This window comes from Podarcis filfolensis, assembly GCF_964270895.1.
Source record: "Podarcis filfolensis genome assembly, chromosome: 1".
NCBI classification, from domain to species: Eukaryota; Metazoa; Chordata; class Lepidosauria; order Squamata; family Lacertidae; genus Podarcis; species Podarcis filfolensis.
Genome location: NC_139604.1, coordinates 34,083,132 through 34,102,592, shown reverse-complemented (window position 1 = coordinate 34,102,592; position 19,461 = coordinate 34,083,132). Strand labels below are relative to the sequence as shown.

Below are 19,461 nucleotides of genomic sequence, written 5' to 3'. Positions count from 1 at the left end.
CCGGGTCACGTGGCCAGCGTGACGAAGCTGCATCTGGCGAGCCAGCACCAGCGCAGCACACAGAAACGCCGTTTACCTTCCCGCTATAAAGCGGTACCTATTTATCTACTTGCACTTAGGGGTGCTTTTGAACTGCTAGGTGGGCAGGAGCTGGGACCGAAAGACGGGAGCTCACCCCGCCGCGGGGATTCGAACCGCCGACCATGCGATCGGCAAGCCCTAGGCGCTGAGGTTTTACCCACAGCGCCACCCGCATCCCTAATATATAGTACACATGCTATCTAAACAGAATGCAGCTATTAGGCTGATGAGTGGGGCAGCCCAATAGAACCATCTGTTATCAATCCTGGCTGCCAGTGAGCTGCTGGGCCCAATTCAAGGTGTTTGTACTAACATACAAAGCCAAAATGGCTTGAGACCCAAGTACCTAAAGGAACACTTCCCTGATTTCAACAATCTCAGGTCCTATAACTGGCAGGGAATTCCCTGCTGGTGCTGCCTTTGATGGGTGCTAAACTGTTGGTGCTGCCCAGTCTCAGGGCTTCCTTGGTAGTGGTTCCCCCTTTATGGAGCAAACCTCAGCCAAAAGCCAAATGTACATCCCACAGAAAGGTGTTCTGGACCTCTGCAGCAGTCATCAATCTTTGCTTCGAGATCCCGTCGCAATTATAATTGCCTGCTGTTTAGAGAAAGGCTTTCTTCACACAGAAAATGGTGGTTCAAATCCGCTTGCCCTGGGATAATCTAATGTTTAAAACGCTTTTTCTTATAAAGATACTCACATCGCTCTGAAGTTCGTATGTTTTCCTGGCATGCACAACATCATTCTGATCTGGCAGGCACGTCCACTGGTGCAAATAATGACGGTAATCGACATCACTGACCAGTTTCTGGCAATTCTTAGCGTGCAAGACCTCCAGCATATCCACAGGGGTGGTATATTTGGTCTTCCAACTCTCAAAGTCTTTCTTATACTCCCTCTCACTCTGCATTTTGGCTACATTAATAGAATGCACAAGTTTTGGGTCGTCTTGCACACTGCGTGCTCCAATGTGGTGGCCAACTTGCTTGCGGTAGCCTTCTTTGTATTTGTACTGGAGGGGAAAGAAATATATGTGCATACTATAAATCACCTACCCAGAAGACTGCTTGTTGCCAGGCAATTTCTCAGTTTCTGTACTTATACAGAATATGATTCACGAATCTATTAAAAAAACGGACCTGTTATTCTGCGTTTTTTATTTTTTCAGAAAGGGACAGCTTTAAAGAAAAACAACATTAAAAAAAAATATGTGAGCATGAACCAAACCTAGGTGTAGGCTTCCTAGTATATCTGGGTTGGAAGACAAGTAAAGATTCCTATACCCGCTAGCTTACCACATGTGGGTGCCACATAATGGGAACTTAGTGAAACTATTTTATTGGAAGGACTGAGGGACATTTTGGATTCTGCCATCAACATCTGCAGGCACCTGCGAAAACTTAATGTATTCAATGATTATTCCTATTTATGATAACTGACAATATTGGTAACACAGGGGGACTATTTAGCCTATTTGGGACTATTTACTATTAAGGGAAGTGGTTTGGGAAAATGCAATGCCTATTACATAACAGCATCTGACAACTCATGAACAGAACTACTTACCTCGCTTGCAATATCTCTTGAAGCTTTAGCAGCCTTGATTGGAATTGCATCTACACGAAGATCATAACCCTTTCTCCTGGCCTCTTCCAATGAAAGTTTGTATAATTTCTAAAAGAATGGCAAAGATTGATTGTGTGTTTAAAAACAGGGCACTTGTATTTCTTCTAAATTGGTTCTCTGCCAAATTTTTTAATTTTTTTTTACTTACATCGCTATAGTTGATCTTGTTCTGCTGCGACAGTATAATTTCAGGAGTATCTGGCATGATATGAATGGTGGTTTTATCCTTGTTCCATGCATCTATATACTTGCGCTGAAAACAACAACCAGTAAATAAATTATTTGATGAAGGCAGCAGCAACCAGGAATGGCAATTCGTTTGCTTCTAACATTTATCAGAAGTCCTTCAACATAACATCATAGTCATAAAACAGATAAAACAGTTGAAGTTTCCAATTTGTCCTCATGCCCACATAGAGCACGTCACAATAATCCAGACTGGAAGTTACCAGAGCATGGAGTATTGCGGTCAGGTCTTCCACCATCTCCAAGCACCAGTCAATCTCCTCTCGTGCTTCGGATGAAACAGAAAGAGATTGATGGGTACATTCCACATATTAGTGGTATTTCACTTCAAATCTCCTGGTGACAGGTCTGAAGATTTCAGATAGATATTAAATAACATATGGGGGGAACACGCATGTTGTCAAACAATGCCCTCCCCATAACTACTTTCTGGAAATGGCCCTAATCCAACATGTATGAAAACCAATACTTTGCTACAAAATGGTTGCTACCGGGTATGAAAATAAGAATGAATGGAATGTGCCTCCTTAGCACAAAAATGAAACTCTTAATTAATTAATTAGGGTCAGATAACAATCATAGAGAAAAATAGTTATAATGATAAAATCACTAGGCAAATTCTCAAAGTGAGCAGAGCCTGCATATTCCCAGCCATAGCATTGCTAAACCAGCCAGATTTCTTGATATATTTGCTCATATGAGTTTTAAGGAAGGGGCATGAATGAAACTCACATGGTCCATAACTTCAGAATTATGCTTTGCCAAAGCCATAGGCATAGAATCAATGGGACTTGTGAATTTGAATTTGTCGGGATGCTGTCTGTAGAGGTAGTCACTCAAGATCTGAGAGGCTCTCTTATTCTTCTCAGCTTCCAAGGAACCACTTGGAGTCCAGCCAATGCCCTTTAGCCATTCAAGATCTGCTTTATACATATTCTGTTTGAAAAGAAACAAGCAGGGAGGACAATAGTTCCATGAAAACCTTCCATTACAATTGAGGATTTTTGCCTTCACAAATTATAATCCACATCAACTAAAGAGACTGTTGTTACACTGTCAATTTGTGTCAGCACAGATTAAAGAACCATAACTTTTCAACTGTTTTCCCCTCTTTTAATATATAGTATACATGCTAGCTAAACAGAATGCAGCTATTAGGCTAATGAGCAGGGCAGCCCAATAGAACCATCTACTACCAATCCTGAAGGGGATGAGTTAGGACCACTTTCTTGCTCACCATTAGGTGGGACCTAGGCTTTGGGCTATGACTTGGCATACCCCTTGGAACAGGCAGGTCCCTCAAGGTTGAAGTTAGCTTCCCACTCTTCTGACTTATGAATAATATGTTCCCTCATTTGACCCATCACTCCAGTCTCACCTTTTTGTTCTAAGATCCAGGCACAATGATCATTATTTGCTATTTGGAGACAGGCTTTTCCCCCATAAGGAACTGTGAATAAAATCCACCAACCCTGGGATAGTCTCATGCTTAAAAGCCTTTAAGAAAAAATAAGATACTTACATCACTCTGAAGTTCATATGTTTTCCTGGCATGCACAACATCATTCTGATCTGGCAGGCATGTCCACTGGTGCAGATAATGACGGTAATCGACATCGCTGACCAGCTTCTGGCAATTCTTTGCCAGTAAGACTCCAAGCATATCCACAGGGCTGGTATACCTGGTCTTTGATTTTTCAAAGTCTTTCTTATATTCTCTTTCGCTCTGCATCTTGGCTACATTCATAGAATGCACAAGTTTCGGGTCATCCTGTATGCTGCGTGCTCCAACATGGTGGCCAAGCTGCTTGCGATATCCAACTTTGTACTTGTACTGTGGGAAAGAGAAAATTGTTTTCACTAACTTCTCATTCTAATTACATTAAGAGGTGCTCGTCTATTTATAAAGGTCTTATCAAATGATCATCCCTCCAAAACTTGATTTCTCAGGACATCCTAACTTACATAATCAGGCGTTTCAGCTCAAATGGTTGGGCATGACCAACAGTCATTTAGGAGTTTATGGAATCACAGCAATATTGTGTGATTGTAGTATTGTAAAACATTAAGCAAAATTTAACCATCCTTCTGTTTTAAGGTTTGCCTGTCTAAACCAAAATGGCAAGATGTACCCAGGATCTCAGAAGGTCCTGGGTATATCTGCAGGACCCAAAGTGAGCTATTCCAGGGGTGTGCCGGGGACAGGCTTGGATGTGCAGGAACCTAAGCTGTCATTGTTATCCTGATGCACACACAAAAGGGCCTCTTAGCTACACCAGCCCTGGAGCTGGTAAAGTTAATAGCTTTCCATTATCTGCAACTAGGGGTGGGAAGGTAACAAACAAACAAAAGGATGAAAAAGTTGCCAACCCATCCCACTGAGCCAATAGGGCTATGGGTGAGGCAGATCTCCTCCCAGGTATATAAGATTACCCCACCCATAAGCAAAGTATTTATTAAACCATTAATACAAATAATTTAACATGGAGTTCCTTCTACCAATAGACCTCTCTCTCTGCCAGCACAGCAGCACTTCTGCCTCTTCCTGTTTGTCCTTCAGACTGCCTCAGAGCCAGAGGGAGCTTTGAATTGCTCCCTAATAGGACTTATTTTTTTTTATTCATAAAGGGAACTTATCATATCTATATCTATATCTATATCTATATCTATATCTATATCTATATCTTTATCTGTGAATGTTGATTCAAGATAGGATTCCAATTTACAAAAGAGAAATAAAAGAGAAGCTGAAGCCAGGCTTTGATTTACATTCATTTTATGTGTTCAAAACCTGACACTTTTCAAATCACAATTCATTCGTTTCACCTATTATAATGATTAAACGAAGCACTGCATTTATTTTTTGGGAAACTTTGAAACTATTTCCCCCCCTTTAAGGTTTAGTTGATAAACTTAAAAAAATTAAAAGAAAACCAGAGTGTGGACTTATGTGTAACTAAATGTATATGCATATGCACACACATCCCTTAGAAAGTTCACAACGTTAACAATGTGCCGAATCAAAGATTTAATAAGCAGCATTGCCATTTTGCTGTAAACCAGCAGAATGAAATACTTACTTCACTAGCAATATCTCGAGATGCTTTCGCAGCCTTGATTGGTATGGCATCAAGTGGAAGGTCATAGCCTTTCCTTATCAATTCTTCAAATCCTAACTTGTAGAGTTTCTAATGAGAGAACCATCAGAAAGTTAATCGCTGTGGAAGCCCAGCAAGAAAACAGGCAGCTCAAACACCCTCTTGTGCTATCCAGCATCAAACTTACATCGCTCGTGTTAATTAAGTTGGCTCTGGACAGGATAATTTCGGGAGTGTCAGGCATGATGTGGATCTGAGTCTTGTCCTTATCCCATGCTTCTCTATAACGTTTCTAGAAAGAATGGAAAGGGAGTGAATAATAATAATCATAATAATAATATGCCAGTAAAAATAAATATTAACTTCAGCACGGTACAAAAGTACATCAAGCCAATGTGAAATGTTGGGCAAGCCATTGCCCATGTGGAAGGCGTTCCATGGCATGTTGTGCAAAACCTTGTGAAAGAGACTGTGCAGCACCTTGTGCTAGCAGGTGCAGTGCAAGGTCTTGTGCTCCCATGCACCTTGAGACATTGCTGAATACCTGGTGCACATAGGAGCTATCTCCTAGGGCTGAGGTCCCTTCATCTGTCCCCCCAATAAAATATTTGAGGGGGTTAGGGCCCCCAAAGATGCTGGGCATTGTCATTCAAATGGTGTGTGCGCACTGTGCCATGTGATTATCCCCCCCCCCCGACAATATTTTATCCAAGTTGGCACCCCTGCTGGTGCAAGAGACTGTAAAATGCCTTGTTGTGGGGAGAATAGGGAGAGGAGGGTTGCTCAGTACTTAAACCAATGTAATTATAACTTCCTTCACAGGATTACAGGCTTACGGGGGGGGGACGACATCATTTTCCTAAATAAATCACTAGGCCCAGAAACGGAATTTCCCTTTTTATACAAAATTCATCAAACTGAAAACAAAAATAAAAATGCACTTATCAAAATTGCTACAGAATCCTATGCATGTTCACCTGAAGCAAACTCCAAGCAAAAAAGGAATGTACTCTTGAACTAATTAAGGCTGCAGTCCTGAACATGCTCCCTAGAGAGCCCTGTTAAATACAGTGGGGACTTGCGTCTGAGTAAACATGCATTGGATGTGCTGTAAAGCAGTTAACTATGCTATAGGGCATGACTCACTCACCCACTCCTCCCCACTACCATTCACAGCCATTATTCCCGCTGCTGACACCTGCTCCTCGAGAGCAGCACATCCTTGTGCTGAGAACACTTACATCGCTCCTATGCTTGGCATTTTCCTTTGCCAAAACCACCTCCATTGAATCAGGGATACTTGTGAATTTAACGGTGTCTGGAGGCTGGCGATATTTCTTTTCACTCAGAATCTCAGAAGCCTTCTTGTTCTTTTCCGATTCTAGAGATCCGTATGAGTTCCATCCAATGCCTTTCAGCCACTCAAGATCTGTTTTGTATGCATTCTAGCAAGGAAGAAAACATATATGAGATCCATCTGGTATTGCAAATACCACTGAAGAGGATTTTAACTTTTGGTCCTATTCCTATTCCTCCGTCATATGTTGATTATGGGTCCTTGCCTTAGGTACGTCTATCATTTGGCTTGATTGTTATTTAAATAAAGCATACAAAGTTTTGCAAAGTTTGAAGACCAAGTACAGTGGTACCTCAGGTTAAGTACTTAATTCGTTCTGGAGGTCCGTACTTAACCTGAAACTGTTCTTAACCGGAAGCACCACTTTAGCTAATGGGGCCTCCTGCTGCCGCCGTGCCGCCAGAGCACCATTTCTGTTCTCATCCTGAAGCAAAGTTCTTAACCTGAAGCACTATTTCTGGGTTAGCGGAGTCTGTAACCTGACGCGTATGTAACCTGAAGCGTATGTATCCTGAGGTACCACTGTAGCGGTAGTTTGGCCAAGAATATGGCCAAAAATGTACATAGTGAGAAGACTAGCGCAGGAGGGGAGACAAGGGAAACATTGTTTTTAAGGCACCTTAAATCTCAGAAAAGAAGTTTGACAAAAACAAATTAAGAGATTAAACAATTGGGAACATAGTCCAGAAATAGTAAAAACGAGGATGAACAAGAGCAATAAGAAGTCAGTGAGAATGAAGGATGTAAGCAGGGACCTACCAGCATTAGGGTAGGTTAGAGACTGAAGGAGACTTGAAATCTGCCTTCACAAACAAATATCATTTCTGATCCCCCATAGCAAGATATGTTTTATAAATATGACTTACATCGCTTTGTAATTCATATACTTTCTTAGCATGGATGACATCATTTTGGTCCGGGAGACATGTCCATTGGTGCAGAAAATGACGGTAATCGATATCGCTGACCAGTTTCTGACAATTCTTAGCATGCAAGACCTCCAGCATATCCACAGGGCTGATATACTTGGTCTTCCATTTCTCAAAGTCTTTCTTGTATTCCCTCTCACTCTGTATCTTGGCTACATTCATAGAATGGACAAGTTTGGGGTCGTCCTGTATGCTGCGTGCTCCAATGTGATGCCCCTGTTGCTTGCGGTACCCTTCTTTGTACTTGTACTGAAATCACAAACAAAGTTTGTTGCAAAGACAAGAACAACAAAATCCGGAATCGTTAGCAGATCTATCCCAATGGAGGCGCCATGTCAGAACTGCTTGCAAATGTGGCCTTCCGTGGTTGCTGCTGATTCAAAAGCAAAGCGGTTTGCTCATTCACTTGGGAGCAAGCCCCCCTTGAACTCAGTGGGTCCTACTCGTGAGTAGACATGCCATAAGGCTGCTCTGGAAACAGGCCAAAAAAAATCAGCACACTGGCAGAACTACATTCTCAGCCTGGTATGTTTTGGTGAAAACTAGATTCCACCCCCAATAGCCTGCCTTGATTCAAAATTGCTTGATAACTACATGAGATGCAATGATAAGACTTTTTCTTCATAGGGGACATTGGAAAAATCATACAGTAGGACATCTATTATTCTACAAGGGAACTATAGGTGCTTTGGCTGGTCTGTGCTGGTATACACACCACGGCACCTCAAAGGTGAGGGAGAAAGTACTCCGCATGCACTTAGTTGGCAGGGTACCTGGAAGAGTGAGGCGAGGGTGAAGTTCAATGGAATGCAACAAGCTCTGGCCCTGAAAACCATTTACATGACTGAGTCCTAGAGAACGTGACTGAATGCATCAAAGGTGTACTACAATACTACTTACATCACTAGCGATGTCCCTTGATGCTTTTGCAGATTTCACTGAGATTGCTTCAGCAGTGAGGTCATAACCTTTCTTCAACAATTCTTCCCATCCAAGTTTGTACAGTTTCTAATATGGAAAGCAAGAAGACCAAAAGAAGCTCAACACCTAACACGCATTTCTTCCACTGGAGGTATATATCAGAATATATTTTTGGAATATTTAAGTGTGGAACAGGTAAGAAATTGCACAAGGAACACCAAATAGCTCTTAGCTTCCCTCAAAACTCCTGCACTGTTATAGCTAGGGCGGAGTTAAATTTCATGAGCAAATATTTGGGGGGGGGCAGGTGAATGATTGAGTCCCTTGAAATACTGTTCAAAAGATGCCTCTAAGCCTTTTTTACAGTTGCTCACTCCCAATCTTTATTGCCTCAGCTGGCAGATGCTTAGGCATCCCACCCCCCCCCATCCCTCAACACTGCAAAAAGGAGTCTTGCTGGCTATATGATCCTGCCAAGCAGGGATCATGAAGCTAGGGAGATGTCACAATACCAAAAATGGGTAAACATTGCTGCCCTAATTTTTGCAGCCCTGGCTTTTTCTTTTTCAAAAGGCTATTGCTGAAACAGGAGGTACTTTTCACAAGGAGAAGAGGCATTAAACAAACAAAAAACAAGGCATCTCACCACCTGTTTCAACTCATTCTAGGATTGCCCAAGGAGAAATCCTAAAATTTGCTTCAGATTTCATTTGAGGTGAAATCTAGTGATGATCTAGATATGTTCAGAGACCCCTGAGAAATTTCTGTTAGTGTTTTCCCAACTCTTGGCTTTCCCTGTTGTCCATTCAAAGGGTGGCGGGAAGGTTCTGAAATTTCCTTAAAATGCTGCTTTAGGTAAAATGTGATGACAATACAGAGAGGTGCAGAAAGCCCTGAGAAATTTCACTAGTGTGATCACAAATCTGGGCTTGCCTCAACACTCCTCTTGTTTGTTCTGACACGAAGCACTCGCTTCAGATTTCACTTTAGGTGAATGTCAAATACAATTGGAAATGACCTTCTAACAACTAAAGAAAACAAAGGCATTCTGTCAGGGAACTGTCATCTGAGACGAAGGAGGTGAAAGGGCTCATGGAGGGTGAGAGAGACCACTCAGCGGAGGAGGGGACCAGCAGGGGGAGAAGTGGAGTTCCAAGGGAAAGTGAGTCGGAGGGAGGGCTCAGAGACACTTCAAGCGAGAACAGTGGGGAGGTTTCAGGACCTCCCGTAGGGACACCCACTCCTCGGCGGAAACTGTCACGCCGAGAGTCCAGAAGACGCGTTTCCGTTAAGGAGCTTTTATGCTGGAAGAAGTTCCGTAAACGCCCACTGTCCGATTCAACGAGCGATTGATAGAGCCATGCTTAAGGAGCTCCATCACAGACAGAGGTTTGGGAACTTAGCCAAACTCTGAGGGATCAGGATTTTACGCACAAGCAGCTCACCATCCCATCACACATTCCTACAAAATATATCTGAGCCAGAGAATTTGCATACGAATAGTATATTAACCAACACAACGCATTGTTACATATTTGTATACCTGGCTGTAATTGTACTTGTTTGCTTTGGCCTGCATAATGTCGGGTGTATCTGGCATCACGTGAATCTTCGTCTTATCCTTCTCCCACGCATCTATATATGAATGCTATTAGGAAAAATAAAACAAGATAAATCAATGCAATTTGCATTTATACGTGCAGTAATGTTGCCATATTAATTTTAAAGTTGTTTATTTATCTTTTTTTTTACACTTTTAGATATAGCAGCCATTTGGTATGATATCACACCTCACAGAAGCCATTTTGTTTTATGCCATACACTCAGCAGTGGCCATTTTGTATTATGCAAAACACCAGGGCAGACATTTTGTTATGCCATGTCCCTACAGCAGCCATTTTGTGACTGGCACTCACAGCACCCTTTCAAAATTCCAAATGTACCCAATTGGTCCAAACAAAACAGATTCTTTTTACACTGGCTAACGACAGTCACCTTATTCATAACACCAGCATTGTGTTTCGCAAGTTCCATGTCCATTGAGTCCATCAGCTTCTTAAATGGGAAAAGGCTTGGATGCTGGCGGTACTTCGAATCACTTGCAATTTCAGTGGCTTTCTTACTCTTTTCAATATCCAGTGACCCAGCAGGACTCCAACCAAGTCCTTTGTACCATTCGTTGTAATCTTGTTTGTATTCATGCTGCAGGTGGAAGAGAATAACACACAGCCAAAGTTGAGCGGCTCTTAGTTGGAGCAACATAAACCATCTGCATAAACACACAAGAAATATAGCCACTGACTGGTAGTGAAAAGAGAATGCAAGATCTTACATTGCTTTGAATCCGGTTCATGTTTCTTGCCAGTTCTACATTAATGGCATCTGGCAGGAGGATATATTTGTGGATGAGCCTTTTGTAGTTGGTGTTGGTGATATTTGCTTGAGCTTCCTTGGCAGCCATGACGCTGAAAGTATCGGCCGGGGTGTTATACTTGGTCTTGCTGGTTTCGTAGGCTTTCTTGTACTCGCGATCCGACTGCATCTTAGCTACTTGCATGTAATGAACAAGCTTTGGGTCATCTTGGAGGCTGCGGAAGCCAACAAGTTTGCCCTTATCCATTTCATATCCCAGTTTGTATTTGTACTGCACAGAAGAAGACAAACAGAACATAAGCAAGGAAGTAAAATTTAATCTCAGGAAGGTTAGAAATGCAACATTTCTTCATCTGTGATAAATAAAATTAAAAGTGTACATGAGGTTGAACATAAAAACTAATAAAATATGACAGTGGGTCAGATCCAAAGGTGTCTCTCCATTTTGTCCCAGATAAGGCTGTCTTTGTATCAGCTTCCCACACTGTACTCCCCAGCACCACCTCCCCTGTTGTTCTGGAGAGGACCCCAACCTTCTAGAGCAGATTTTCAGTGACATAGGACAAGCAGGACTCCAGACCCATTGGGACAGTGGGAACACTTTTTCTGCTCACAAAACCTTGGGATCTGATGCAATGGATGAACTGCAGCTTTTAGAGTAATTTAAAATATTTTGGCCTTAAAAACTTACATCACTGGCAATGTCTCGGGAAGCCTTAGCAGCTTTAATGGGGATTGCATCAGCCCTCAGATCATATCCCTTCTTCTTATCTTCTTCCATGGAAAGTCTGTACATTTTCTGTGTATTCAAAGAAACAAAAGAATAAAGGCTTTGTAGTGAATGCTTTTGTATGGAGAGAACATTCCTTCCAACTGCTAGGTACAGCTTTCTTGACTTTTTGCAGGCTTTCATTTTTTTTTTAAAGTTGTTTGGAAAAATGAAATTAAAGGTGGACTATAAATACTCTAATAAATTGTGTCAATGGGGAATCATAATGCAGGACTATAACCTGAAGGTAATAGCTCTTTATGCTAGCTAATCACCTCATTAGCAGTTCTTTATCTTTAGCACTACATGAAAGCAGAATACAACCCCAGCTATCTACCTAGCCCTCATACTTACATTGCTGATGTTGAATGCATTGACTTTTGCCAAAACAAGCTCAGGGATATCTGGAGTGATGTTAATCTTGATCTTGTCTGCTTCCCAGTCCTTTTTGTAAAGGTGCTGAAAAGGCAACACAAAACTTATATCACCATCTCTAAAAATCACTTACAATTGTTTATTTTCCTCTAAGAGGAGATGCATTAGACCCTTTTGCTTTGCTACACATTTGAAAAAGCTGCTACTCGAATGTCTAAGATTAATGGGCCTTGTGCAACTAACAAAGGGATATCCACTATTAATCATACTCAGAGCAGACCCATTAAATCAGTGGATTTAAGTTACTTAAATCCATTGATTTCACTTGGCTTAGCTGAATATAACCCTTGGTTAGGATGCAATTTATATATATATTAAAAAAACAACCCTGCTATCTGAATAACTGGAGATGCCTTTTAAAAAATCTATTAGCTAACTAATTATTAATTTAAAAAATGCAGGCCTACTATATATTCACAAATGCACAGGACAATTTTCAGACTGGTTAAGCCTAGTGTTCCATGTCCTTCCTAAAACTTTAGATTCTGACAGTCCTAATTCAGCACAATCCAGCATAAATCAGGGTTCATTTTGTTTCTTGTGGAATCACAAAGTAACCATCTGCTAAGATGGCTACCTGTTTGTTGATCTGGAATAAAATACACAATTCCACGGAAAAATATTACCCAGGGAATCCAAATAATTAGTTAACTATTGCTACTTTTCTGCAATGCCTTGGAACAAGAAGACCAACCAGCAGAGACTCTTTTGTAAACTTTTGCCTCGTAATGTTGGCAAACCTCCTTTGAAAAGAGACACGTGAAATTTAGGCGTGGGTGTGCTCTCACATGACCCAATGACATACTGATCTTAGAGAAATAGATAAATTCATCTTATCACGAGGAGAGAAACAGGCACCCCAAACTGCCACATACATAGAGTAATTTTAGCATGCGAGAAAATGACACAGAAATCAAAGAAAGGAGAGGTGGTAGAAGAACAGTAACAGTACTACACCAGTAAGTCTTACTGACCAGATATCAAAGCAATGCCATTATTACTAACAACTTGTTGAGCAGGAAATATTATATAATTAATAATGAAATCTTGGGGGAGGGGCTATAAATATTACTCCATAATTTATACAATAGTATAAAATCAGTAGTTAAGTTTGCCTCCTGCACAACTGCCCTATCTTCATGCATTTATGAATTTTAACTTCTGTGTGTTTCCAGTTCTCAATTAAGTCAACAAGTCACAGATTAGTTGGTGGGGTTAATTTGTCTGTGAAATCGCAGGACAAGTTTCTGCTCAGCAGCAGCTTTCCTATGCTAGGCTTTATTTGCTTACCCCGTCCATGGTCTTTGCGTTTTGTGTAGCCAGGACCATGGGCATAGAATCCATCTTGATAGAATACTTGAGTTTGTCTGGATGCTGCCTGTATTTCTTCTCACTGACGATCTCCATGGCTTTCTTGTTCTTCTCGGCTTCTAAAGATCCCAATGGAACCCATCCAACCCCCTTCATGAATTCATCGTAGTCCGCTTTGTACTGGTTCTGGAGACAAAATGAAATTAAACAGGTGAGAAATGCTAGATACACAGCAGAAAAGAAATCCAATACATTGTGTCGTGGTTTAGTTGTACTAATCAGCTAAGCTCTACCTTTTCAGGATAGCAACTTCATATTTAGCCTGCTTCTTTGTAAGCATTTCAAAACTTAAAAATGCATACTAATATTGTGCTGTATTGTTGCTTTTAAAATTATCACCACAAAATTGTTTACATAGTCTTCTTCAGTCTGAGACTACACTGCTATGCACATTTATTGGAACACATAAACATTTGCATATATTTTTGCATATATACTCTTTCAGGTGGTTCGCAATTTAACGGAACCACCTTTACCACCGGGGCCTTGTAAAGACCCCAAGATCTCCTGCAACGATTTTGCAAAGTTTTTTGCAGATAAAATCACTCATATTCGGAAGGAGCTAGACACCACCGTGGGAGCAGGGCTGGGGCGGGAGAGTGCTAGAGCTCTGTCTGGTCAAGTTGCATGGAATCAATTTCAATCCGTTACCCCCGAGGATGTGGACAGGCTGCTTGGACGCGTGAAACCAACCACCTGTCTCCTTGATCCTTGCCCATCCTGGCTAATAAAAGCAAGCCGGGAAGGGCTGGGCGATGGGCTCTGCGGGGTGGTGAATGCTTCCCTCTGTGAGGGAACATTCCCAGATCCGCTGAAAGAGGCGGTCATTAAACCGCTTCTTAAAAAACCATCTTTAGACCCGGCCAGTATGGCCAACTATCGCCCAGTCTCAAATCTTCCATTCTTGGGCAAGGTGATTGAGCGCGTGGTTGCTGAACAACTCCAGGCACGCCTGGAGGATGCGGACCATTTGGATCCCTTCCAATCAGGATTCAGGCCTCATCATGGGACTGAAACTGCCTTGGTCGCGCTGGTTGATGATCTCCGGCGAGCTAGGGACAAAGGTGAGAGTTGTTTCCTGGTTCTGCTGGATCTCTCAGCAGCCTTTGATACAATCGACCATAACATCCTTCTGGACCGTCTAGAGGGGCTGGGAGCTGGGGGCACTGTTATGCAGTGGTTTCGCTCCTTCCTCCTGGGCCGTGTTCAGAAAGTGGTGGTGGGGGATGAGTGTTCAGACCCCTGGGCCCTCACTTGTGGGGTGCCTCAGGGTTCTGTCCTCTCCCCCATGCTTTTCAACATTTACATGCAGCCGCTGGGAGAGATCATCAGGGGGTTTGGACTGGGTGTCCATCAATATGCAGATGATACCCAGCTCTACCTGTCTTTCAAATCAGAACCAGTGAAGGCGGTGAAGGTCCTGTGTGAGTGCCTGGAGGCAGTTGGAGGATGGATGGCGGCTAATGGATTGAGGTTGAATCCTGACAAGACAGAAGTACTGTTTTTGGGGGACAGGGGGCGGGCTGGTGTGGAGGACTCCCTGGTCCTGAATAGGGTAACTGTGCCCCTGAAGGACCAGGTGCGCAGCCTGGGAGTCATTTTGGACTCACAGCTGTCCATGGAGGCGCAGGTCAATTCTGTGTCCAGGGCAGCTGTCTACCAACTCCACCTGGTACGCAGGCTGAGACCCTACCTGCCCGCGGACTGTCTCGCCAGAGTGGTGCATGCTCTGGTTATCTCCCGCTTGGACTACTGCAATGCGCTCTACGTGGGGCTACCTTTGAAGGTGACTCGGAAACTACAACTAATCCAGAATGCGGCAGCTAGACTGGTGACTGGGGGCGGCCGCCGAGACCACATAACACCGGTCTTGAAAGACCTACATTGGCTCCCAGTACGTTTCCGAGCACAATTCAAAGTGCTGGTGTTGACCTTTAAAGCCCTAAACGGCCTCGGCCCAGTATACCTGAAGGAGCGTCTCCACCCCCATCGTTCTGCCCGGATGCTGAGGTCCAGCGCCGAGGGCCTTTTGGCGGTTCCCTCATTGCGAGATGCAAAGCTACAGGGAACCAGGCAGAGGGCCTTCTTGGTAGTGGCGCCTGCCCTGTGGAACGCCCTCCCATCAGATGTCAAAGCGATAAATAATTACCTGACATTCAGAAGACATCTTAAGGCAGCCCTGTTCAGGGAAGTTTTTAATCTGTGATATTTTAGTGTATTTTTGGTTTCTATGGAAGCCGCCCAGAGTGGCTGGGGAAACCCAGCCAGATGGGCGGGGTACAAATAATAAATTATTATTATTATTATGCAATATATATATATATATTTCTTGGTTTACAAAAGTACATGCCTTGTCTCTTTTTTTCAGGTTGTACAGTCTTTCTGACAAATCTGTTACATTTGTTGTGAGACATTAGTGCTGAGTACAGTGTAAGGTTGGGGAAGAAGGGGGGGACTGGTGAGGCTTATATTATTTTGTACAGTGTACGTGTTGGGTTTTGTGTCAGAGTCAACTGGGTAGGTTCTCTTTCTATTCATTTATTACATTTCCTTGGTAGTGAGAGGTATTGGGGGCAGGGTGTGGTTGGTTGTAATTGGCTGCAGTGGGGCTTGTTTGCATTTGTGAGGGGAGGGGGAGTCAGGAAAGCTTGTTGGGTCAGGTAAGCCAGATTGATTCGTATGCTGTCAGCAGATTCTTCTTGTTGTTTACATTTATAATCTATTTTACATGACATATAGAATATTCCAGGTGCCTAAGGGCCCCCCTCACCTTGGACATATGAATTTGTAGGGTTAAATAGTCTAAATCTATTTAATTTAGTCTAATTGTGGTTTTTCAAAGTCTTTTACTTACATTACTCTGAATCTGCATCATGTTTTTGGCCAGTTCCAGGTTCATAGAATCAGGCAAAACATTATACGTGTGGATAATATTCCTGTAGTTTGTATCCGTTGCCACTTCCTGTGCTTTCTTGGCTGCCACCACACTGAACATGTCAACTGGGGTGTGGAACCGGGTCTTTGACTTCTCATAGTCCTTCTTGTATTCACGTTCTGACTGCATCTTAGCAACTTGCATGAAGTGCACCAGTTTAGGGTCATCTTCCAGACTACGGAATCCAATGTGTTTCCCTTTGGCTTGCTCAAAGGCTAGTTTGTATTTGTACTGTAATCAGAAAGGTGGGGTGAGGGGCAGGGGGAGAGAGAAACTCAGTTAAGACCACCACCTTACTGAACATGGCAAAACAACCATTTTACTTGACATCTTTCCTTGGGGGCCTGCAAGACAGAGCTGTTACACCAGGCCTTTGGCCAGGGCACAGCCTGACTCCCTCCTTTGGCAATCTTCACAGAACTCTAGCCCAATGGTTGCCATCAATTTGATTTGAATTAGTTTTATAATGAAATGATTTTAGAATGTTGTATTATTTTATTGTTGTTAGCCACCCTGAGCCTGGCTTCGGCTGGGGAGGGCGGGATATAAATTTTATTATTATTATTATTATTATTACATTTCAAATAAGTTTATGAGTTGCTTTTTTATAAAAACAACAACTATAAAATTTTCAAAATAAAAAGGCTTGGGAACCATTATTATGCACAAGGATCACCAAACAGCAAACACTGGGATAGATCTTGTTAGTGGAAGCACTGTGCAAAGACCTTCTTTTTGTGCAACAGGGCTTTCCTTCCCCCAGCAAGCTCTGAAATGCGTTCTGAAAGAACCTCCAGAACAGCATGCAGGAGAGTCATTCCCTCTGGCAAGATTGCCCTGATAGCACAATTACCTTAGCACAACATTGAATTCCTCCCAAAGTGCTAAATTCAAAAACTTTTATTTATCCCCTTGCCCATTTAATAATAAGTGAAACCATCAATCCAAAGGACTTGTACACACTTCAGCCACAATCTAATAAAGTACCCTTAAGCTCTTTAAAATCAGTAAACCTTATTTTGCATGCACAATTGTGGCCATAATTTAGGGTAGGGGTTGCTCTAGAGTAGGGGGCATCATTAATCCCTAGTAAATTATCTCTATCTTTTCTTCATTCAGGTACACCTGTGCTAGAGGTAAGTGCAATGGGCACAAAGAAACATATTCTTGCAGGATCGTCTTTAAGTAGGTGATTTTCAAAAGCCATGGGCTCCAAACAAAGCTTATGAAAGCAATAGTATAATAAGAACCATTTATCAGATTTGCCCAGGTGGACTCAGAGAACATAAGGTATCCAAACATGGGAGGAAGGGCTACCGTAATTGAGAATGGTAAGTCTAGGGATAAATCAGTCTTTTCTCATAAACGCAACGGAAAAATTAAACTTACATCACTTGCAATATCCCTTGAAGCTTTGGCTGCTTTTATTGAGATAGCATCTGGCCTCAAATCATAGCCTTTCTTTTTGTCTTCTTCCCAGCCAGCCCTGTATAGTTTCTTTTCAAAAAAAGGAAGAAGGGAAGATTGGTAAAGGGGAGGTTGTAAATTAAAAACAAAGCGCACTTCTCATATATTAGGTATACAGAATGGGAGGTAGAATACTCTTTGTCATTTGAAATCTTACATCGCTCATGGTGACTTGGTTGAACTTGGACAAGATTATCTCTGGCGTGTCGGGCATCACGTGAATTTCTGCCTTCTCTTTGTTCCATTTTTCATTGTACAGTCTCTGCAGTTCATAAAAAAAGAGTAGACTTAAAGATGTCGCTTTCTGTTCTTACTTTTGCAGGCTGCAAATTATGGGTTGATTTGGCTTACACATGCTCGGCCACTAATGCACACTGAATTTTACACAAGCCCCTCTGAAATAAATAGAGATCCTAACCTCCAGAAGAAGTTACAGATCAGAGGGGATCACCACCTTGCAGGGATGACTCTGCAAATCAAAACCCGATCTTTGGGTTTACCACATTAGATTAAATTTTCTTATAAAACTCAATAATGTACTCCACTTAAGCTTTTAACAATACAGTTTTCTTGTGTTCCTAAACTTTCACAAAGACAAGCATAATTGCCTGATTTTGCTCTGTGTTTACACACCATGGCACAAGACAAGTGAGAAGGGGGTTTGGTGTGAATCTCACAGCACAATCGCAGATAGGTCTACTAAAAAATGAGACCTACTGAGTTCAATGGAACTTATTCCCAGGCAACTGAACACAGGAATGAAGCCTCATACACTTCTAATCCCGGCTGTCCACATCCATGAAGACACTGGCCTGCACTGATTCTTTTTTTGTCCATGTGGCAGATTTCACTACAGTGGTATCTTGGTTTACGAACTTAATCCGTTCCGGAAGTCGATTCTTAAACCAAAGCATTCTTAAACCACGGTGTGCTTTCCCATAGAAGCAGGAGACTCAATTTACAAATGGAACACACTCAACAGGAAGCGGAACAAAGTTCACAAACCAAAATATCTTCTTCCGGGTTTGCAGTGTTCTTAATCCAAGTTGTTCATAAACTAAGCTGTTCCTAAACCAAGGTACCACTGTATTATGAAACCATCAGGAAACTGGCTGCTGATTACCAGCATTTCTCCCAGCAGCCAGAATACATATTTATTTTACTTTAACCATAGTTGATTACTTCAATTGTATATAATAAATCAATACATTCAAACTGATTTAATTATTTTTTGAATATGCATTGTGCGAAGTTAGTAGTATTTTCTTTTGGTCAATCTACTGTCCAGCAACTTCATCAGGTATACCAAAATCAATCACTTTTACACAAATGACTTGGGTAAGTAGTACTTCCAGTAAGTGCTGGTATCCATTGGTGAACAACACTGAGAAATCACACCTGTTACTTTGACTCTAAACTCTGGAGACATAAAGTTTATATTTCAAAAATGAGCCATATCCCTCTGAGGTTTTTCTTTCCTTTACCTTGTTCATCGTAACGGCATTTTGTTTCGCCAGCACTTGCTCCATAGCAGTCATGTCAATAGTGTATTTCAGCTTGTCTGGGTGCTGACGGTATTTCTTTTCGCTAATGATTTCAGAGGCCTTCTTTGCCTTCTCCACTTCCAGAGACTGGATTGGCACCCAGCCTACTCCTCTCAGCCAGCTATTGAAATCTGCTTTGTAAAGATTCTTTAAAGGAAGGAAAAAATGGAGAATAATTTGATGTGGAAAAGATCTGTTTCAACCTTCACAATACCCCAAAGCAATGATCGTGGGCTTAAACCGGATTGGTAGATGGTTGTGTGCATAGGAGCAAACTGCTAGGGGCTGAGGGGGCCCGCCCTCCCCAA

General features: G+C 42.1%; 1 protein-coding gene across 50 annotated transcripts in view; it reads right to left on the bottom strand.

Moving 5' to 3' along the window:
• Positions 1–19,461, bottom strand: part of NEB (nebulin) — a 160,132-nt gene that overhangs the window by 99,105 nt on the left and 41,566 nt on the right. For all 50 annotated transcript variants that reach the window (XM_083577808.1, XM_083577846.1, XM_083577799.1 and 47 more), the window contains exons 42-61: positions 19,094–19,300; positions 17,767–17,871; positions 17,532–17,639; positions 16,062–16,373; positions 13,127–13,333; positions 11,756–11,860; positions 11,324–11,431; positions 10,592–10,903; positions 10,255–10,461; positions 9,803–9,907; positions 8,239–8,346; positions 7,276–7,587; positions 6,294–6,497; positions 5,240–5,344; positions 5,035–5,142; positions 3,477–3,788; positions 2,687–2,890; positions 1,857–1,961; positions 1,649–1,756; positions 783–1,094 (exon numbers count right to left, since the gene is read on the bottom strand). In XM_083577808.1, coding sequence (XP_083433934.1) covers positions 783–1,094; positions 1,649–1,756; positions 1,857–1,961; positions 2,687–2,890; positions 3,477–3,788; positions 5,035–5,142; positions 5,240–5,344; positions 6,294–6,497; positions 7,276–7,587; positions 8,239–8,346; positions 9,803–9,907; positions 10,255–10,461; positions 10,592–10,903; positions 11,324–11,431; positions 11,756–11,860; positions 13,127–13,333; positions 16,062–16,373; positions 17,532–17,639; positions 17,767–17,871; positions 19,094–19,300 — 3,654 coding nt within the window. The remainder of the gene's footprint in view (positions 1–782; positions 1,095–1,648; positions 1,757–1,856; positions 1,962–2,686; positions 2,891–3,476; positions 3,789–5,034; positions 5,143–5,239; positions 5,345–6,293; positions 6,498–7,275; positions 7,588–8,238; positions 8,347–9,802; positions 9,908–10,254; positions 10,462–10,591; positions 10,904–11,323; positions 11,432–11,755; positions 11,861–13,126; positions 13,334–16,061; positions 16,374–17,531; positions 17,640–17,766; positions 17,872–19,093; positions 19,301–19,461) is intronic.